This window comes from Colletotrichum orchidophilum (assembly GCF_001831195.1).
Source record: "Colletotrichum orchidophilum strain IMI 309357 chromosome Unknown Scaffold_54.1, whole genome shotgun sequence".
NCBI lineage: Eukaryota > Fungi > Ascomycota > Sordariomycetes > Glomerellales > Glomerellaceae > Colletotrichum > Colletotrichum orchidophilum.
Window position 1 is genome coordinate 111,255 of NW_019173010.1, and position 20,722 is coordinate 131,976.

Consider the following 20,722-nt stretch of genomic DNA (forward strand, 5'->3'; position numbering starts at 1 on the left):
TTTACGTGCCTTTTGGTGAATACTATGTAGCGTTCAGATTGAGCAAAAAGCCCATTTGCTTAGGTGAGATGGTTGCCACTGTTGCTCACATATGTGGGCCAGCCCTTCATATTCGTATTCAGTTACAAACAGATGGCCGAAAGAGATTCGCGTTGCTCTTCGTGAAATCGGAATCAGAATAGGCAAACCTCAAAGCTGTGGAAATTTGTAAACAAATTTAGCTAGATCCAATGCCTGCAGTACAGATCTCTGTCTCAAGACATCTGATAAGTCCATAGGTTGATTGACAATAATCAAATGGACGGCAATGGTATACGAAAACTCCAACGCACTTGGAAGAGGCTCTGAGCCACTAATCCTCAAGATTGATTCATGATCTCCGAAAAATGTCTAACTTATCACCCTCCATATTGGGGATCTGCAACTAAGCTACTCGACGAGTCGACATTCTGTCCAACTCCACACATTAGACCTTATGTCCCAGCTAACACCCCCCTTAAATCTCGGCTCGGGGTGCAAGGATCACTCGAGGCCTAGTCTGGGGGCTAGCAACAAAAGTTGAGCTGCTAGCCTATTGCGTGTCATACCTATTGGAGCGCTAAACTTGGGCACTAAATTCCTGTCAAATTTCAGAACAAGTCTCGAAACGGTTCGACTTTGTTCAGGGATCGGGGAATATACATCCTGAATGATCTCCTTGCCCACTACTCCATCTTTTCGGTGAAGCCATCACTCCTTTGGTCCTTCAGATTCATATTCTATCAGTAATTCTGGGCTGGTCTCAGTGCCTTATAAACGACAGCATGAACCTCAGTCTTTTTTCAACCCAACTGATCACTCTGCTGGGGTCCTTCCTGTGGGCTTCTGAAGTCATCGCATTCTGTGGGAACTCCTCCAAGACTTTCAAACCTTTCAAACATCCAGGCCTTCTTCACACCAGCAAAGACTTTGAGCGCATCATAGGCTTCGTCAACGCCCAGAAGGAGCCATGGACAACCGGTTGGAACAAGCTCAAGAGCCGCGCCAACACAGCCTACGCTCCCGACCCCAAGGAAACCGTATGCCGTGGTGGCGCAGGCCACGAGTGTAACCCCGAAAACTACGCGTCTCTCTACCGCGATGCCCACGCCGCCTACACCAACGCCATCGCTTGGAAGATCACCGGCAACGAGGCCCACGCTAACGCGTCGGCTCGTATCCTCGACGCCTGGAGCAAATCGCTCGTGAATATTAACGGCCCTTCAGACAAGTTCCTCGCGTCCGGAATCTACGGCTTCCAGCTCGCCAACGCAGCTGAGATTCTGAGGGGATGGAAGGCTTGGGGCGGCTTGTCGGCGATGGCCGAGATGCTGCAGAGGGTCTTCTATCCCATGAACCATAACTTCTTGGTCAACCACAACGGCGCCCCTGTCGACGTGTACTGGGCAAACTGGGACCTGGCCAACATGTGCACAATGCAGGCTATCGGGATCTTGACGGATAATAGAACCATGTACAAAGAGGCTGTCGACTACTTCAAGAACGGTGCTGGTAATGGCGCCATTGAGATTGCCATCTGGGAGTTGCTGGAAGAGGAAGTCTTAGGCAAGACCCTCGGCCAGGGCCAGGAGGCCGGGCGCGATCAAGGACACGCTCTGTTGGACTTTGCTTTATTGGGAGTCTTTGCGCAGCAGTCTTACAATCAGGGTGATGATTTATTCTCGTATCTGGATAACAGGATCTTGGCCGGGTAAGCAAAGTCCGCCATCCCAAGAGCAGCACATCGTTAACACAGGTTCAAGGTCGGAATACGCCGCAAAGTACAACCTCGGATTCGACGTTCCCTTTACAACGTTCACCAACAGCATGGGCACTGCTGTGGACATCGGTGAAGCCGGCCGCGGCGGGCTTCGGCCTATCTGGGAGCTGCTCTACAACCACTATGGTGTAATCAAAGGGCTTAATGCTTCTTGGACCGAGCAGATGCGCGACCACGTGGTTGAAGAAGCTGGGGGTGCCGAGGGAGGTGGTGGAGACTACGGCACAACAAGCGGCGGCTACGATCAGCTGGGATTTGGTACCCTTCTTTACAGGTTGGAGTAGGATTGGGGAACAGTTGCTCTTTCTCGGGGCTGTTGTTCGGGATTGACAAAGTTTCTGGATGGACTTTTATCCCAGCCCAGATGTCCGTCCCACTGTTCTCGATGCCAAGCGGCCAACCCTATTCACTTCTTTTTCATTGTCTCTCGTTTTTGGCTGTCATTCGCATAACCTATACTTCTTATTCATACTCAAATGATATCTTCATCCATATCAGATGATATTATTGGCTTTCTTATGCACCAACCACACCGGCAACACGGCCAAAACCCTGCTGGGCTTCTGCCTAGCATCCACATATGTCACATGCCTATGCATGCTATGAATATCTTACCTCTCGTAGGTGATTTGTTCATGGAAGTCACTCTGGCACAGTGGTTTGCCTTATTTTGAATCTAGTCTAATCCCTATTTTGTACCAGAGATAGCTAAATAAGCCCAGGTCAACCCCGCCCCCGCCCCCGCCCCCCACCACTAAGATGATCATTGCTCGTCAAACGGTCGTCGGGCCCTACAATCTGTCTAGCTTTCGTGACCCAAGACGCTTCCATGTTTCTGTTAACAACGTAATGATAATAAACATATGTCCTACATTGGGTTCGTGCCCGTCACACCTCTCTTGTCCCGGGAGATGGTCGCCCAAAGCCCATTTACGAGCACGGCCTCACAACGGTACCGCCTTGGATCATATGGAACGGTTTCATTGAGTTTGAACTTTGCCATGTACTCTGCGCCTTTGAGAAGCAGATTGCCATCGTGGCTGCAGAGGTCGGAACCCTGACTCTTAGCTACCCGGGCAAATTGAGCTATCCAATCGAGGCCGGACATAGCCCGGCCTTGGCAACCATCAGTCATGAGCATCTTGGGAACTTACTCACTCCAAGCTTTGGCCCGTCCTGGGCTCGAAGAACGAGTACATGCCCAACACAGGGGCTATTCAAGTACTCATTTATGGCGCAGTTGTAGAGCGTAACGCTCGTCAAGGCAGACAGAAAAGCTCAAAAGGGCCTTGATTCTCGCCATTCCATAGTTCACTTGGCCAATGGGGATCGATTACCGTGGATGCTGAAGCCAGATCCGCCCTGCCAGCGGGGTCCAGACTCGGCCCAGTTCCCCTCCCAGCGCATGATCTCGTCAGCGTGGCGAAAAAATCGCCGTCCAGGTCAAGAAGGAGGGATCGGTCCGTGCCGATGATGTCAACGAGGGTGGAGCCCCAGCTATCCAGGATGGTCGTGCTGCGATTCTAGCGGGCGCCGTCCTTGGCGATTTACCACGAGAGGGCTTTCTGCCATGCCGCGCGAGCGTCGGCAGTGAAGGATGAGTAGTTGCTGACGCTGCCGCGTAAGATGACCGGTTTCGGCTCTATCATCTCGTACGTTGACGAGCTACAGCTGTCCTCGCTGAAAACGGCATGAGTTGACACCAAGGAATCTTTTTGCTTCAAAAACCCCATTGCGAATGCGTTCTAGGTCTCCGTGGGTGTGCCAGATACCGCGGGGGAGGAAGTCACTTGGTCGACTCTTGAGACACTTGGATATCTCACCCGCGGAGGACGGAGATGTGACCGGCATTCGGCTAGAGATCCCCGGGATGTCACCAACAATCCCACGTCATGCCGCATCTGGCTGAGCTCGCTTGGGCTATTCAAGTTGTTTGCAGATCACTCTCTTCACTCCACTGTGGCCGGGACCAGGCAGGGTTAGGGTCGGAAGTGTGTAACGGCGCGGGTTCACGACTTAGGAGATCCCAAGAATGTCTCCAGAATGTCTTTCACTCTGGGGTAAAATGCGGGGAGTCACATTGCCAAGCAGCTTGGAATGTCTCTATGCGGGGAAACCAACATGTCTGCACGCATCCGTATTACCTGCATTGTGATCAAAAACTTTTGATACCTGGGTCGTGATCCAGCGCGACCGCCGACGTCTTGCTATCGATGTCTCCCACAGAAAGCCGAATTGGCAGGGCATCTGCCGGATATTGTTGTAAATGTCCCGAAATTGCCTTGCCGGACTGGCTCACGTATTCGGTCAAGCGCAACACGCCTGTCGTGAAGCAATTTCGCAGGCATGGCGAATCGCCAGGGATCTGAAACACATCATTTACCTGTCGTCGGCTTTTCCTAGCCAGAGCCCTAGGAGTTAGGAGTTAGGACGGATGCGATTGGAGTCAAATAGTCATCGGTCGAGATGTCAGGCAAGCCCACTACACTACACTTTAACCTTCACACATTAACATTAACCTTCAATTGGCGCTTGTTCTGTGAGGCTTGATGACTCATCAGAGGAAAAATTGTGGACAACTGTGGCAAGCAGACTATAGTCGACGCCAGGCCCCCACGTCCTCCATCAAAGGTTGTATAGTGTAGTGGTTATCACTCCGGATTTTGATAACATCAAAATCGAACCTTTCCGGCAACCCCGGTTCGAACCCGGGTACGACCTCAGCTTTTTGACCTCTTACTCAATTGTCCATCTCCTCCTGGCACTGACTGGTTTTACTTATTCGTAATGACTTTTCAAGTCAGTCCAGCTTGCTACTTAATACAAATTTCCTTTTAAACTGTTTGATTGAAATACCTACAAGCCTTTGTTTCCCTTTGATGCAGCACACCTATCTATCTACCTACATGCCAACGTCGGCTTCATACCACTCGTCTTAACCAAAGATATTTGATGTTATTAGACCGCCGACCCACCAATCCCAACACAAACAGACTGAAATGACTGCCAAACAAGTGCAAACGAGGCCTGGCAGCTGGTCATTCGCAACTACCCTGCCGGAATTCGGGTTGAAGCCAGCAGGCCAGTCATTCCCAGGTTTGTAAGTTCCTGCGTCACCGCGGCCTTGGCCTTGGCCTCCCTGGCCACCGGAGCCCAAGCCCGATCCCGACCTCCCTGTCGCACCCGGCCCGGGTTCGCAGTCACCGATCGGTGGAGCAGCATTGGGGTTGTTGAGTTCTACATCCGGCCCCGGGTTCGGGATCATGACATCTCTCGACTCCTCTGTCCTGCACCCGTTGCCCACATTCGCTCGGAAGATCTCAGGTCTTTCACTGAAACCCTCACCTATGCCTTCTTCCCCCCTCCCCCCTCCCCCTGCAATGCGAATGACGGCGCAGTTCATATACATCTCCCTATTCCCAAGATTATTGAACCATGTCCAGGCGAGAATCGCTTGGTCAGAAGACGGCGTGTCGATGGGCAGTCTGAACTCCAGTTCGGTAGCATCGCCACGTGGACAGCCTCCAATGTAGCTGCGAATCACCTTGAACACATTGCCGCCGTCTACCGAGACGCTGATTTGGCATGATCCACCCGCGTGCGTGGCCTGGCCGGAGATGGTGACAGAGTATCTGCCGCCAGCATTCCACGTGTCGACGGGCGTCGCCTCTGGAGTACCCAGGAGGGTCAAATAGCCCTTGCAGGGAAAGTCCGAGCCACTGGACGACATTGGATTTGTGTAGCTAAAGTCGGTGTTCTCAGGGGAGGTGTTTGGGTTTCCTTTGGCTTTGATCGGGGGCGGATTGGTCATGGCCATGTGTGCATTGCTGTTGCCGGCCAGAAACAGGAGGCTAAGCCAAGATGGTTTATGCATAGTGCGATTCGGAAAAGGTTGGGAAAGTCTGAGAGCAGGTTTTTCTTGAAACTCAATACCGTTGAGGAATCGGTTCCTGTTATGGATAATTGCGTCAGGTGCCAAAATAATACTCAGTTGAATGAAGACTTTGGCAAGTAGTATTCCATCATCTCTCAGGAACTTCATATAGAAAAGTCTACCTTATTAGTGAATCAGGTGAGCTTCAGAGGTCTATAAAATTTCACCTCAACTGAATCGATTACCTTGCCTCATACTGAATAAACATTTCAAGTCATCTTTTGAAAGCCGCATCATACTTCTTTCGCAAAAGAGCTAAAGCGACAGTACACCACCATGCTTAGTCGTTGAGTCTGAACGGAAGCAAATCCCCATTCATGAAATCGCAATGATGATCCGTCACTTGCGTATTGTCATTTTGATATACAAAGTGTCCATCTTGCGGTGCCTTGGCGAAGTAGACTTCATTAACTATGTCCTGGCCGCCCAAGCAATCAACGCAGCCCCGACTCCACTACCATCTCTCGCCATGCCAATCTTGATTCTCTTGTCACCCACGGCACCAATCTCTGGGATTTCCCTGAGAGCCTCCCGTAGATGATCTTCAAAGTTGGGAAAGTGCTCAATCAAAGAACCGTCAACACCCACATCGACCACTTCATCCATGTCCTCGCCATCAGTCTCTGCCTCACCACTGCCTACCCCTCCGAGCCGCGAAAAGACGCTGAATGAGGCCTTTGATGGAGTCGTGAATAAAACCCTGACGTGGAGCCAACTTGCAAGCAGGTTCCACAGACTCCGCGCTCCATAGATGAGAGGCTTGAGAATGTTGATTCCCAGGCCTCGTGACGTCGTCGCTAATGGTTTAATGACGCTCTTGGGGGCAAACAGTCCAGATTGGAGAGCGACCCCAGCAATCGCAACGGAAGACAGCCTGGCTGATCTGCGGCCGATGGCTTCGGAAAGAATCCGTATTGCTTCTGCATCGTTGGTCGACACGTCTGTGGCGCCGAGGACTCTTGCTATCGCCTCGCGCGCACTCTCGAGCGTCTGGGTTCTATCCTTGACAACTGCCGACAATAGCGAGCTGTCAATACTGTCCGGCGTGTAAAGCGAGGAATCGCCCGAAACCTGGAAGTCAAAGAGGCCCTGTTTCGATTGCGACAAATCTATTAGTATCCGCCGGAGAAGCTCGCCAAGATACATGCCGGATATGCGCTTCTCGAAATGCTGATCGTCGGGGTTGACAGAGTCGCGGTCCAAGTCGCGGTCGAATCGTGTTGAAGGCAGCACTTCCAGCTTGTTGTCGAAGCCGCCCCATTCCGTATTCAGTGCCATCATCGCGCCCGGGTCCGATGTCGAGAACTCTGCGCGCGAATGCAGCTTCGTGATGCGAGATATGCGCTCCATGTAAGCTCCGTTGGTCCCGGTGCCGAAAATTGCGCCTACTACGTTGCTGGAACGTCCCGGAGAGGTGTACGCCCGCGCCGCCAGAGTCCCCACGGTATCATTCGCAAGAGCCGTGACCAAAAGAGGCAGGTGTTGCTCGTCGAGGGCCTCCTGCAGCATGGCACAAGGGTCGCGACCGACTGCGTCGGCGATACCAAACGATTTTGTCCAGTACATTAATGTTCCCTTGTTGATGGCGTGTTGATCAAACGTGAAACTAAAGGTGAAGCCAAGGCTCTTGTAGTGCTTCTGGCGTACGGCCTCGGTGATTGCGCCTCCTTCTTTCAGGAGCTGCGACCACACGGCCAGGTCTGATGGGTGATGTTTCTCGAGGAACCCTTTCATCTGCAGGGCGATGAATCTGAAGAGATCCATGTAAGTCGGTGCAGCCATCAGGTGTCTAGGGATCACGGCTTTGGACTGAGTCAAGGAGTAGGTGGAGTCTCCGTGTAACTCAACAGAGCACACCCTCAAATTGGTACCGCCAAGGTCGATGGCCAAGCAGACGCCCTTTTCAGAGCCATTGGGAAGTTTGGTTACAAAGGAAGGGATCTGGCACATTGACGTGCCATCTTCCCGAAGGCCCTCATCTGTTTTACATCATCAGCATGCGGTCCAACACAACAGGTTGCTGAGCGTCGACTAGACTTACTGAGCTGCTTCAAGAAGTGAGTCGTGGCGCGACGAACATGGTCTGCTGGAAAATCGAAGTCATGTGCGATCTTTCGGGCCTGAGCCATCAACTCCGCCGCCCTCTCTTGCTGAGACTCAACCAAAGACATTGAGAATCACCACTCTACCGACATACAATGTTAGTCGAGGGCAGTGTTGGGTGGAAAGGCTAGGTCAGATTCATGGGTGCCAACGAACGCCTATCAGCAGGTTGATGTGGTTTACCGATCAAGTATCCAGGCCTCGGCGGCTAAAGAACAACGTTGACGCCAGAACTTGAACCAACTCCTACCGCTAGAATAATAGCGCCTCTCGGAAGGAGATGGGAGGTCATCTCATCGGGAATGTGCTGTAAGAACACTCCAGTTGGTGCAGTCACAGGCTGATTTGAGAGCACCTTCTACCACCATGATCGCTGCCCGGTGAACCCGGACCGGACTGGCGCGGTGGACCTGTTGAAATTGCCCAGAAATCCCTCCAATGACAGTCCCCCAGCCTATCAAGGGCCGGGTCCAGGCCCTGCCGTCACCACCCGCGAATTCAAATCTTCAAAAAGACCGGTTCCCCGGTACGACCGGTGAATCGAAACTCTGCCCCCGATCCCACCTGCTTCACCGGGTATCCGCCGAAGAAAGCAACAGTGGTTTTTTTTTTTTTTGCTTGCACCTGGCCGAGACAAGGCCGTAGACACCGGCATTGTCGCAATTGTCGCCATAGTCGCAATTGATAGAGTGGGACTCGAAACGCGCTCGCTCGCGTGTCCGTGTCAGTGCACAACCTGTTCATAATGTCGGCTCACCATATGAGGGACAAGGCATCGGCCGAGGCGCCGGACGAGTCGGGCCCGAGCAAGGCCCGGAAGGCATGCGGTAAGCACATTGGTGAACTCCGTCTTCGTTGCATGCGACTGTAGAGGCTGACGGTACGTCCAAACTCCAAAAGTCAATTGCAGAAGGCAAAAGGTATGTGTCGGCTGGGGATTGGCCTGTTGTGAAGAAGATCCATGGCCTGACCAATCGTCCATGATACCAGATGAAATGTAGAATTGAGAATGGGTCCACGTGCCGAAGATGCCTCCGAGCAGGCGTGCCATGCGTCTTCGTGCCCAGAGCCAACGTAGGCGACTATCCCGCGATCTTGTTTTTCCTTTTCCCCAATCCGTGTCTTGTCTGACAAATTCGACTACTGCAGTCCGCTTCCCATCGTGAGAGTCTCTCGCTGGCATCTTTGATCCAGGCGAATGAGCAGGTTCCCGCACTAAACAAGTCTGTCTTTCTTCGGTTGAAGCGACTCGAGGACCACTTGGGTCTGCCAGTTCTCACCCATGTGGAAGAAGCGGACTCACCTGCGTCACCAGACATACCAACGGTCGAACCCGAGACACCTGGGGAAACCTCCCTAGGCGCTCTCTGGAGCGCCGTGTCAGTCTTGCGAAGAACATGTTCATCGAATGTGAGCTCAAACATTTGGGAGAAATCCATGATCAAAAGACTATGGCTATCGTATGTCCGCCCCCGTGGCTCGCTACATTGTCCCTCGGTGGTTGTCCCGGCATGTCTAACGCCCCGCAGCTTCCACGAAACCATGCCAGGGCTTCACTTTCTCCCCACCAAGCAGACCTTCTCGTCGCCGAGACCACTCATGCTGGCCTCGATGCTCTACTGCTCAAGTATACGAGGCCTGCCCGAGGTCGCTGTCTTGGCGCCAGACTACTTCAGCGTCTTGTGCAGCGCCATCTCCCAGCTGTGCATACCACAAAGCGAGGTCGGCCAAGCCCCCGATGACCCAGCCTCGGCCGAAGAATGGGCCTTTCAGACGGTTTTGGGCATCATACTTGCCGGCCTGCTGAGGGAAGCTGTTGTGAAAGAAACGGGGGTCTGGATTTCTCTGGCCTACCGCCTCATCTTGGAGCACTGCCCCTCCAACACGGATGAACGATCTCGCGAATGGCAACGTCTGTTCTCTGGCCTTCAGGTAGGGCAACATTGATGGTTCCACATACCCCTTGCGCCTTTCTAACATGCTGTAGATTGTCGATCTCGAGCACGCCTCAATACACCTCTCCTGCCCAGTGATACCGATCGAAGCGCCCCTCCCGCGACTCAAGATCCCAATACAAGACCAGCTATACCGACTCTCTAGAATGATGCATACAGGCCTGACTCACTTCACAGGCAGAGGGCTGTCAACAATATGGTCCTGTTTCGAAAGCGAGCCCAGCATCTCGCAAATATCGTCCGTTGCGTTCAGCGGGGTTGACGGCGCAGTCATCCGCGACTGGGCACGGCAGTTGGACGACTGGCTCGTCGAGTTTAGCGACAAGGACTATGAGTCGGAGCACGAGAAGAAGCTTGTGTTCCGGCAGTACATTTTGCACCGGCTCCTCGTCCTGTCCATCTATCACCCGGCCCGAGGCTGCAACCTCTTCTCCAACACGACACCGAAAGAGCAGCACGAGCTGCTCGTGTCTGCGAGGGCGGCTGTCAAACTCCAGATTTGTGATGCTTCGATATGGTCCAACTGGGATCTCGTCATGATCACCTGGGCTGCTCTCATTGTACTGCAAGGGGTGGATGGTGGTGTAGGAGAACCCGACGGTGAGTTGTGCCAACCTCTTTTACCCACGAAAAAGGGTTTGCAGCTAATCAAATGAATGATAGATCTTGAGAACGTGGGAGTCCATCTCCAAAAGTTGAAGGAGATGCATGAGCCCAAGCCCAGCCTGCGAGGCATTCTGGCTACGCGACTTGAGCAGAAGCTTCAGGGGCTGCATACACCCGCTTCAGGAGACGCAGAGGTGTTTGAGCAAGAGATTCGCAACTTGGATAATTCGTGGTACATCTTTGACCAGTCGAGTCTGCAAGCAGGCTATGAGCTTTGGTCATATGAGAATCAGGGGGGATAGTCTTTTAATATATTCAGTCTTCTCGCAGTGGCCTGGTAGTGTCTTCTTGGAGCTTTTGAGAAGGCATTGATTCATTGATGGATTTATTCATTCTCGCCTTGTATGCATTTCCAACCAGGTGTGAAGCAATTAACTAGTGCCCTTCCACTCCCAAGCCATGTTCCCCGCCAAGTGTCACCGCCAGTTAGATGACAGGCCATGTTGCGATGCGAGATGACATGCTATCTGGCGTCAACTCCACCAAGTGATCCTCCTCAAACGCCGCCTTTGTATTAGCCGGTGTCTGCGGTGTCTGAGGAGGGCTCACAAGCGACACGGTCCTCAACCTCAAAGGCAGCTTTTGCTCGAACCCCTTTCCGAGTCCGACTTTTTCGATGCTCTTGAAGTACTGCAGAGACAATTATGTTAGCGAATTATCAACGACGTATCGTACTGACGCCAAGCCCATACCTTGACTGTTTTGACCTGCAACTCCAACGTTGCGTCCTCGTCCGCAACGATCATGGAGTAGGGGTGCAGTTGCAAACATGACAGTGTCCACATGTGATTTACGCCACCCTCAATCGCTTTCTGAAGAGCGATAGATTTGCTGGCTCCGTTCACGATAATCACTACTTCTCTCGCCTGTCCACAAGTGTCAGCCTAATCATTCTTTACCGCCGCGATCGCGACATCTTCTTGGGGTGGGAAAGAAGACTACACACCTCCATGATGGTCTGAACACCAACAGTCAGGGCCATTTGCGGCACCTTGTTCAAATCGCCCCCAAAGAAGCGGGCGTTGGCCCTAATAGTGTCCATCGCCAACGTCTTCACCCTCGTCCGGGACGCCAGACTCGACCCGGGCTCATTGAAGGCAATGTGTCCATCCGGGCCGACGCCACCGAGGAAGAGATCGATGCCACCAGCGGCTTTGATCTTGTCCTCGTAAGCGGCGCACTCGGCGTCCAAGTCGGACGTGTTGCCGTCGAGAATGTGAACGTTCTCGGGCTTGATGTCAACGTGCGAGAAGAAGTGGCGGAACATGAAGCTGTGGTACGACTCGGGATGCGTTTGTGGCAGGCCGACGTACTCGTCCTTTTTTTCATTCTTCTGTCAGACGAGGAGTCCAACTGCTTATGGGCTCGCATGTCGGAAACTTACCATGTTGAAGGTAATCACATGTTCAAAAGAGATGCGTCCGGCCTTGTACTCTGCGACTAGGATTTCATAGATCTGGATCGGACTGCTCCCTGTGGGAAGCCCGAGAACAAATGGCTTCTCTTGTGTTGGCTGAAAAGTTCTAATACGGTCTAGGAGAGGTCAGGAGTTGAAGGGAAATCGATCGCCGTATGGCTATTTGTATGGCTGTTTTTGGGTAGACCTCGTACCTAGGATATAGTGTGCAACATGAGCAGATGCCGATCTGCTATCGGGCCTGATGATGAGTCTCATTGTATCTGGTTTGGTGTTCAATGACGATGATAAGCAAGTTTGGAGAGTGTATGAGTAATCCAAGGTTGTCAATGTGTACTTAAGCTATCACCACTTCGGCAGTGAAGGTGGGAACGCAATGGTGAATGGGAGTATTTGAGTCTTCAGATGACAGCCAGCTATGACGCCAGTCAACGCAACTATACCTCCACTGCACAACCAGAGCTTCACAAATTGCATCGGCAAATCTACCCGTCGCCGGAGTCGTCCTGCCGGTGTTGCCTCGCCGATATCACCGGTAGCCCATTATGAAAGGAGGGTCCTCTAGCCCTGTCAACCCCACGTGGCTCAACCCAAGGATCTGGTAGCTGGGTCACGGGTGGCATCAACTTGGAGCACTAAATTACCTACTCCATCCATGCAGTCCAAGCACAGTGCACTCTCTGTTACCGGTAGCATTGGGCTCTGCGGGACCATGAGGTGAAGGGATGGTTACGTGCGTCAAAGTTACAACCTCGCAGGGGAAGATTTGTCAAATCCGGCAACCCGGTTCTCTATATACATTCTAGATTACACTATGGATCCCTTTTTTTTTCAAATTCCCGTCAAACATATGGTCGTTTGATTTGAAAGTCCACCAAAGACAAGGCAACGCCTAGTCATTGCGCAGGGTCCCGGACTATGCTATTCCCGAATCCTGTGACTTGGGTCTAATTACTCCTCCTTCGCCTGGAGCATCTTCTCGCTGTAACTTGAGCCAGCCTTGAACCACCAGGCCCCGACCAAGACAGTGAGCCCACCAACGACAACGCAGGTGTAGTTCATGTTGGCGGGCTCCACCGGCATCACGTACGGGAAAGAGAAGAAGACGATGGCAAAAGTCAGCCAGCAGACAGTGACGCCGTTAATAATGGGACCCCAGGTAGGGCCCATGTGGAACACGCCGCGGTGCATGTTCTTCCGGCCCGTCAGGAGGTTCGTGACGATGGGGAACATGTATGAGATGTTGCTGATCGTAACGGCGGTGCCAAGGAGGGAGTTGAACGCGGTCGAGGAGCCGAGGTAGAGACATCCTAGTGCTGCGACGATGGCGGTGACGGCGAGTTGGGAGTTCATGGGGATCTGCCACTTGGGGTGGACTCTCGACCAGCTAATCGGGGCGTGTCAGATTCGATGGTGCTCAATATACAACGAGTTGTGGGAGTGAAGGTTCGACTTACATCCGAGAAAAGGGCATGGCGCCGTCGCGGGAGAAGGCCCAGAAGACACGTCCAGTACTCAATTGGGAGCTGACGACGCAGGGGCCCAGAGCGATGAAGAGGATGAATGTCAGACCAAAGGCTCCTCCGGCACCCTGCGTGACTTGACGGAACAGTTCAGCCAGCGGCAGTCCGGTGTTGGTGGTGGACAGCGCATCAAAGTCCTGGACGGAGAACATGAGGCTGATCAGGTAGGTGATACCGGTGACGAAGGCAATGCAGAGAGTGATGGCGATGGCCAGGGGCGCGTTGCGAGACGGCTGCGTAAAGGTTAGCACACGCTGGTCGTCGTCAGGAGAATTGGCAACGAGAAGAGACTCACGTTCGGCATCTCCTCCGTGATATGAGTGACTCCATCGAGTCCACCGAGACTGTACAGAGGGTTCACCAATCCCGTGATGAAGCAGACCACCTGGTTCTCCCAGCCCGTGTTGTTGATCCACGTGCGGAACACGAACTCGGTGTTGCGGTGCGTCGGGGCGCACGCCACCACGGTGACCATGACCACGAGCCAGCCAATTTGCAGGTAAAAGAGCGAAAACTTGTTCAGTCCCGGAATGAGCTTGTTGCCAAACATGACGATCCCGGCGGTGATGATGTTCAGCCCCTGGTAGACGATGAAAGTCTGCCACGCCTGGATGTCGAGGTCTCCGTGGTACAGCGCGACCAAGGCCATGAGAACCTGGGCGTAAATCAGGTTCGTCGACGCGGTTGTGAAGATCCCTAAGTGCGAACATGTCAGATTATCTCCATTCTTAACACGATTTCGGGGCAGGTATCGACTTACAGCCAAGCACGCTGAACCAACCGGTGAAGAAACTCAAGACTCCCGTCAGTCTCCTCGGCGCAACGGCGGCAATCCAGTGGTACATGCCGCCCTCGGTGGGATACGACGAGACGAACTCGGCCAGCGACGCGCCGAGGAAGCACTGCAGCAGCGTGACGAGGATGAAGCCGTAGATGACGGCGCCAGGCCCACCGGCATTGATCTCGGTGATGAGGCCCAGGCCCAGGCCCGTCCACGAGATTGTCGTCGTCGACGCGAGGCCGATGAGACTGAGGGTGCTGAAGTGGCGCTGGAGCTCTTGGGTGTGGCCTAGTGCGCGTGTGTTAATAGATGATGCAAAGGAGTGTGAGTCCGGGGAAACCCACCCATCTGTGCCAGACGCATCTCGTCAGCGTCGAGGGTCTTCTCCGGAGCCGCATCGACGCTGCGCGCCGGACTCGACGAGATGTCGGTGGGGGTCTTGATGTCTGCCATGATGCCTATCTTGAACACTGCCAAACTAAGGTTTCGTTGGACAATTGTAAACTCTTGTCAATTGTCGACTTGAGACCGCAACAAGTCGTGGCCGCGTGCTATCGTCACACGCGTGGGCGGCATCGTCAACATATATCCCATGCAGAAACGCAGGACCCTTACGGTGTTTTTCGCCCCCAGATGGCCGCAAGTCCACAATTGATAGTGCGTAGGGACCCTCTCTCCAGACCCCATCAGGTGATTGTACCCCATCGATCAATACAAAGGGCGTTTGTGTTTACAGATTTTTGTGTGTCCCCGGAAACAAGCCGTGCTTTGCCGCGATCCGATTCGGGCCCCATCTGGAGCTATGGGGCTGATAAAATCATAGTGCTTAAAGAAGGTGATTAGTGTAGAGGGAAAAGATAAGCCTAGTTAGTACCTCGATATAGCCACTTCTCTCACGTAAAGGGAAAAAGATACGACATAGAGCCGCGGTTGATAGATGGGATTATGGCCCGGTAAACACCGGACCGGGCACTCCAGTCCCCCAAGCCCCCCGTTCATCGGACCCAAAACCGTACCACACAATCCATCTGATTCCTACCCTCTGTGCTGCAGGAAAAGTGCGGAGAAGAGACGAGCCAGGGCACCGAGTCATCGGCCAGGGACGATCCTTGTTGGGGCTAACCGGACATCTCGCGTGTACTCGCATCTCCCCCGGCTTTTCTTCTTCCACGACCCCGGTTCGCACCACTGATACCACTTCACTCCGGCAATCACCTGTTCATCGCTCGGGGATGCCCCGAAAATGTTTCTTCATCCTCCCCTCCTCGGCTACAGGGGTTCCCTCCCGCCCGTTGGGCATTGCAATGTCCCACTAAGCCCGGGTCAAGGTACGGTCTAGGAACCGTTTCTCTAGACTATCACTCTGTCTTTCCAAAAGGTCCCAGGTTATCCCACCCTCGTTATCACCTCCGCATTCTTCCCTAACCTGGCCAACTTCACCGACCCGAACTCCAGAGCGCTCCCCACCAGCCACCGCCGCTAAAGAAGCTTGCCCTGCTTGATTGCGCAGTCGGGTCGGGGCCCCGGTGGTAGAGTTTGCTTGACATGACATCTCATGGTACGCCGGTCACGCGGCTTCTATCTGTGTAATGACGACAATCTTTGGACCCAGCGCGATATGGCACCCTTGGCCGCGGTCTTGGCCGCGGAGAGATTCGATATGATGCGTATATTAAGGTAGCTCGGGACCACCGCCTCGAGGGTTGCATTCGAACCCTATCCCAGGCGTCTGTGAGCTTTCCTCCCTTTGGGCTTTGCAAATCGTCAGTCAGTCAATTGGCTCTCCGTATCCTCTCGCGAGTCCTCCTTTCCCCCACGATGGCCGTCACGTTCAAGGCAATGGGCATCCTGGCCCTCGCCAGCTCTGCAACCGCGGCGTCGTCGTACGTCGCGAGTCTCTCCGTCAACGCCCAGGGCCTCTTGAATGAGTCCATGGCGTGGATGGACCAGTACTACGACCGTTCCGCGGGGTACCTCTACGACATTGGATCCGCGTCCGCGCTGCGGCACGAGACGCGCAGCTCCGTCTGGTACGCCCTGGGTCTCCTCGCGCGCAACGAGGGCGGCGACGTCGCCGAGGCCGACAAGATTATCAAGAAGACCATTGGCGCACAGTTCAAGAATGTCTCGGAGCAATGGTGAGAGCTACCTCGACCTGCATTGACCATGGATACACGAGACTGACTTGTTTCGTCAAAAGGTACGGAGACTACCAAATGTACGATGGGCAACCGTACGTGGGATCGGCTCACTACGCGGAGAGCATCTACAACTCGTGGGACCCCAACTGGAGAGGCTTCGTCGGCACGACCCTGGTCATGGCGTTGGAGGAGTTCCCCCATCTGCTGAGCAACGACACCCAGGAGCTCATCCTCGAGTCGTTGTACAACACCACCAAGGGCGACACGTACCGCGTCGGCGGCGTCGACGACGACAACCTGTACCCGGCCTACAGCAACCCCGTATGCAAAGACCCCCTGCATTCCCCTCATGATTACTGCAGACACTGACAAACAACAACAAGGCCATTATGCGCGCCTTCGTCTCCGGCTACACCGGCCGCCGCCTCAACGACTCCAACATGACGACCTCGGGCGAGTCGTACGCCCAGGAGATCATTGACCTCTTTGACCGCGCCAACACGCTCTCCGAGTTCAACTCGGGCACCTACACCGGTGTCTCCCTCTTTGGACTGACCCTCTGGTCCAAGTACCTCCCCAAGGACTCCATCATGACGCAAAAGGGCCCGCAGATGCTCGGCGACACGTGGAAGGCCGTCGCGCAGCTGTGGCACCCGGGCATGAAGAACATGGCTGGGCCCTGGGACCGCGCCTACGGCTACGACATGAACCGCTACGTCAGCTTGATGGCGCTCTGGTTCTGGACCCTGATTGGCAAGGAGAACTCGTCTCTCATCTCTGCTGTAAGTTGCCTTTTCGTCTTTGTGTGTGTTCTCCTCGCCGGACAGCGAGCATGGACCGAAAGAAAAATGCCGGCCTGCTAACTCGGGAATTAGCCTCAAGTCATGTCCCACGCCGCCGACTACGCCTGGGCCCCCCTCTTCGCCGTCCTCGCCGACTTCCACGAGAGCCTCATCCCCGAAGGCATCGTCGCGAACCTGACCACCTTTGGCCCGGAGGAGCGCACCTTTTCCGCCTCGACCTTTTACCCGCCCTACGACCTCGTCCCCCGCAACATCAGCACCTGGCTCTCGGAGAACCTCACCATTGGCGCCGAGTCCTTCAAGGAGAACGTCATCGGCGGGCCCTCCATCAACCAGGAGTCCTTCAACCCGGCCGTGGTGCAGTGGAACACGGGCGACGAGGTCGCCTTCATCTCGCTCTACCCCACCGAGATGGCCCTCGACGTCGAGGTCGCCCCCAACAAGCTGAGCCTGACGTACCCCAACGGCACCGCCGACTCCATCTTTACCTTTGTCGTCGGCACCTTTATCAAGAAGCCCACCGTCTCCGGTTGGGCCGACGTTCAGGGCCTGTCTGTGAATGTCTCGGGCAACGTCAACGAGACGTACGCTCTGTCGTTTGCCGGGTCGGTTGGCGGAACCAGCTCGCCCATCCGTGACTTTGAGTTTTGGAACTTTACGTACACACTGCCCCAGGGCTTTGTGGGCACGCCGAGTATCGTTCTTGACTTGAACCTGTTGTAAATATCTGGTGATTGGGATTCAAGTTGTCAAGTTCCTAGAGTCTAGGCCTAATACAGGTTTGGCTTTGTGTATATAGTGGAACATCACAGCCTAAGATGCTCATCGTAATAAACAATGATATTGCTAATCACATTCGTGGACTCATTTTCGCCAATAAATCAAAATCAGATCAGTCTGGCAGTCAGTGATTAACGTTATGAATATGATGTTCAGTCCGATGGCCCAACAACTTTTGACGCGATTGAAATTTTTTCTCAATTTTAAATGCCATGATTGAATCACTCGCACGAGACCACACTATTTATGACAATCCCTCTCGTACAGTATTCAACCCCTAAAGTAAGCAAGAAGACCTCGCTCAACAGCAACGCCAGCCACACCAGTAGCAGCAACAATCCACACCCACTTGTTGTCGTACTCGCCGAGACTGGGCCAGAAGCTATTCTTGTCGCGCCTGTACTCCTGAAGTTGCTGGAACTTGAGGGGGTTCTCCTTGGCGTAGCGCTCCTCCTGGCTGGCCTCGGTGACCTTGTCGCCGCCCAGATAGCGGAGGACAATGTAGTTCACAACGGGGCCGAGGACGGCGAGAGGGTGCAGCATGCCGGCGCTGTAGAGGAGAACGGGGAAGGAGAGGTGGCAGAGGGCGTCGCCGAGGTAGCTGTCACTTTGTTAACTTTTTCCCCACTCATTAACAGCACTTGAGGTTCGGCGGTTACTCACTTGGGGTGGCGGACGATGCTCCAGACGCCCTCGCGGTTAATCTCCTTGCTCTTGCTAGAATGCTCCTCAAGCTGGGTATCGGCAATCGTCTCGAGCGCAAGACCGGCAGTGAAGAGGAATACAGCCAGGCTATGGAACGTCTCGGGGAACTCGGTAAACGCCGACGAGCGAGCGCTGGTCAAGGGCGCGCGGAACGGCAGCGTAAACGGCAGAGCAATTAGCGCCTGGAGCGCGGCTTCGGGTAGGAACATGCTGAAGAAGGCCTTATCCCAGAACTTGGGGTCCTTGTTCTTCGCCGCGACGTAGCGCGCGTCGTCTTTGCCGCGCTTCACGCTTCGAGTGGCAATGCGGTAGAATAGTCGGGCACCCCAAGCGCTGACGCCGGTGAGGAGCAGCTTCTGGGTGTAGCCGAGCGAGTTCCAGGCCGCGGGGACGGAGAGGCCGTCGTGGACGACGCGCGCGCCGATGGCCGTCCACCAGGCGTTGGCGACCTGGCCCGAGGGCCACAGCCAGTCCTTTGCTTCGGCGCGGTCGGTGTAGCGCGCGACGGCGTAGACGACGGTGCTCAGGCCTGCGTGGAGGCCAAAGGATGGGAGAAGAGCGTTTTGGACAAGGCCGAGCGTTGTCGTCGTGGCGGTGTTGACGGGGTTGCTCGGATGGAGGCTGAAGTGCGAGCCGTAGCGGTCCTGCTCGGCGCCGGATACCCTCGGCAGTCTCCTTGTGATGCCTTCAGCAGATGGGGCCTTGCCGCCAAAGTGGGATCCGAAGCGGTCCTGTTCGGCTCCCGAGGCGTGGGGGAGGTGCTCGTTCACCTTGGAGCCGGAGGGCAGCTTGTCGCCGCCGAACCATCCACCGAACCGATCCTGCTCTGCACCAGATGTCTTTGGGATCTTGTCCTTGATATCCGAAGCGGACGGCAGCTTGTCACCTCCGAACCATCCACCCAGGCGATCCTGCTCCGCGCCAGATGTCTTGGGCAGCTTCTCGTTCACCTGGGACGCAGAAGGCAGCTTGTCGCCACCAAACCAGCCGCCCAGACGCTCCTGCTCGGCTCCCACGCCTCGGGGCAGCTTCTCCTTGATCTTGTCAGTGACCTGGTCAACGACGCCCTCCCAGTGCGCGGCATATCGATCCTGCTCGGCCCCCGAGGCCTGCGGCAAATGCTCCTTGACCCAGGTCCCGCCAGTCTGCCCCTTGTCGCCGCCGAACCAGCGATCATACCGGTCCTGCTCGGCGCCAGAGACACGCGGCAGCTTCTCGCCGAGCTTCTCGACAGAAGGCAATTCGTGCCCGCCGAACCAACCCTCGTAACGATCCTGCTCGGCCCCGGAACCGCGCGGCAGGTTCTGCCTCAGCTTCTCGGCGGCCTGATCGCCCTTGCCGCCGCCGAACCAGCCGCCGTAGCGCTCTTGTTCGGCTCCGGCGCCGCGGGGCAGGTTCTCCTTGATCTTTTCCGCGGCGTGCTCAATCTTTTCTGAGGCCTTGTCGGCTTTGCCACCGAACCAGCCTCCGTAGCGTTCCTGTTCGGTGCCGGCGCCGCGGGGGAGGCTATCCCTCAGTTTGTCTGCGGCGCTTCCAAGCTTCTCAGTAGCTTTGTCTGCTTTGCCACCGAACCAGCCGCCGTACCGGTCCTGTTCGGCTCCCGAAGTCGCGGGCAAGTGTTGTGCCGTAGGGATTTCATTCGTATTGACACCCAGACGGGCATCGTAGCCCTCTCCTCGATCCGCCATTGTGCTCTGAGTGGGAGAATGGGCTCAATGGTCTGCGAGTTGGGATGTACAGCAGTCGTAACAAAAGACGTAGCTTCAAAGAAAGGGAGACTGAGCAGTGAAAAAGGGGGGGTGTTACAACGTATTTGAACGTCAAACAGGGAGGAGGGGAAGCTCCGGATCGAGCTCTGGTGGCATGTTTCCAAGTTGCCCTGCGGCTGTCTGGGCACACGGCTCCCGAGACCTACATTTGGAGCTCGAGCTGGAGCTACCCTCGGTTTGCCTCAAAAGCTGTGCTGTAAGGATGACGTCTGCCCCGCGGTAGGGCGGCTTGCCCCTTGTTCCTCGACGTCACTGGCGTCCCGATCCGATGAATTGGCTCATCCGGCTAGTCTCGCGCGTCCGAGTTGTGTACCACAAGAAGTCTTCATGCCCCCGTGTTTTTATAG

The 20,722-nt window shown here is 54.7% G+C and overlaps 8 protein-coding genes across 8 annotated transcripts; 3 read left to right on the plus strand and 5 right to left on the minus strand.

Moving 5' to 3' along the window:
- Positions 1 to 803: 803 nt before the first annotated feature.
- Positions 804 to 2,082, plus strand: CORC01_06940 (uncharacterized protein; the record flags this gene model as incomplete). Its single annotated transcript, XM_022618578.1, has 2 exons — positions 804 to 1,729; positions 1,782 to 2,082. The coding sequence occupies 2 exons, from the start codon at positions 804 to 806 to the stop codon at positions 2,080 to 2,082; spliced, it is 1,227 nt and encodes a 408-aa protein (XP_022474888.1).
- Positions 2,083 to 4,177: 2,095 nt separating this feature from the next.
- CORC01_06941 (extracellular protein) lies at positions 4,178 to 5,615 on the minus strand (the record flags this gene model as incomplete). Its single annotated transcript, XM_022618579.1, has 3 exons — positions 4,178 to 4,209; positions 4,705 to 4,732; positions 4,851 to 5,615. 3 exons carry the CDS (start codon positions 5,613 to 5,615, stop codon positions 4,178 to 4,180), a joined length of 825 nt encoding a protein of 274 aa, XP_022474889.1.
- Positions 5,616 to 6,143: 528 nt separating this feature from the next.
- On the minus strand, positions 6,144 to 7,903 carry CORC01_06942 (hexokinase; the record flags this gene model as incomplete). The annotated part of the gene is made up of 2 exons (XM_022618580.1): positions 6,144 to 7,711; positions 7,774 to 7,903. 2 exons carry the CDS (start codon positions 7,901 to 7,903, stop codon positions 6,144 to 6,146), a joined length of 1,698 nt encoding a protein of 565 aa, XP_022474890.1.
- A 677-nt stretch (positions 7,904 to 8,580) lies between these two features.
- CORC01_06943 (uncharacterized protein) lies at positions 8,581 to 10,698 on the plus strand (the record flags this gene model as incomplete). The annotated part of the gene is made up of 5 exons (XM_022618581.1): positions 8,581 to 8,662; positions 8,736 to 8,755; positions 8,985 to 9,767; positions 9,823 to 10,390; positions 10,454 to 10,698. The coding sequence occupies 5 exons, from the start codon at positions 8,581 to 8,583 to the stop codon at positions 10,696 to 10,698; spliced, it is 1,698 nt and encodes a 565-aa protein (XP_022474891.1).
- Positions 10,699 to 10,882: 184 nt separating this feature from the next.
- On the minus strand, positions 10,883 to 12,131 carry CORC01_06944 (glucosamine-6-phosphate isomerase; the record flags this gene model as incomplete). Its single annotated transcript, XM_022618582.1, has 5 exons — positions 10,883 to 11,086; positions 11,149 to 11,322; positions 11,403 to 11,774; positions 11,841 to 11,989; positions 12,068 to 12,131. The coding sequence occupies 5 exons, from the start codon at positions 12,129 to 12,131 to the stop codon at positions 10,883 to 10,885; spliced, it is 963 nt and encodes a 320-aa protein (XP_022474892.1).
- Positions 12,132 to 12,824: 693 nt separating this feature from the next.
- Positions 12,825 to 14,630, minus strand: CORC01_06945 (amino acid permease; the record flags this gene model as incomplete). The annotated part of the gene is made up of 5 exons (XM_022618583.1): positions 12,825 to 13,260; positions 13,331 to 13,629; positions 13,692 to 14,092; positions 14,157 to 14,465; positions 14,522 to 14,630. The coding sequence occupies 5 exons, from the start codon at positions 14,628 to 14,630 to the stop codon at positions 12,825 to 12,827; spliced, it is 1,554 nt and encodes a 517-aa protein (XP_022474893.1).
- A 1,365-nt stretch (positions 14,631 to 15,995) lies between these two features.
- On the plus strand, positions 15,996 to 17,844 carry CORC01_06946 (uncharacterized protein; the record flags this gene model as incomplete). The annotated part of the gene is made up of 4 exons (XM_022618584.1): positions 15,996 to 16,315; positions 16,378 to 16,639; positions 16,702 to 17,100; positions 17,194 to 17,844. The coding sequence occupies 4 exons, from the start codon at positions 15,996 to 15,998 to the stop codon at positions 17,842 to 17,844; spliced, it is 1,632 nt and encodes a 543-aa protein (XP_022474894.1).
- Positions 17,845 to 18,171: 327 nt separating this feature from the next.
- CORC01_06947 (uncharacterized protein) lies at positions 18,172 to 20,294 on the minus strand (the record flags this gene model as incomplete). Its single annotated transcript, XM_022618585.1, has 2 exons — positions 18,172 to 18,502; positions 18,565 to 20,294. The coding sequence occupies 2 exons, from the start codon at positions 20,292 to 20,294 to the stop codon at positions 18,172 to 18,174; spliced, it is 2,061 nt and encodes a 686-aa protein (XP_022474895.1).
- Between the last annotated feature and the right edge of the window lie 428 nt (positions 20,295 to 20,722).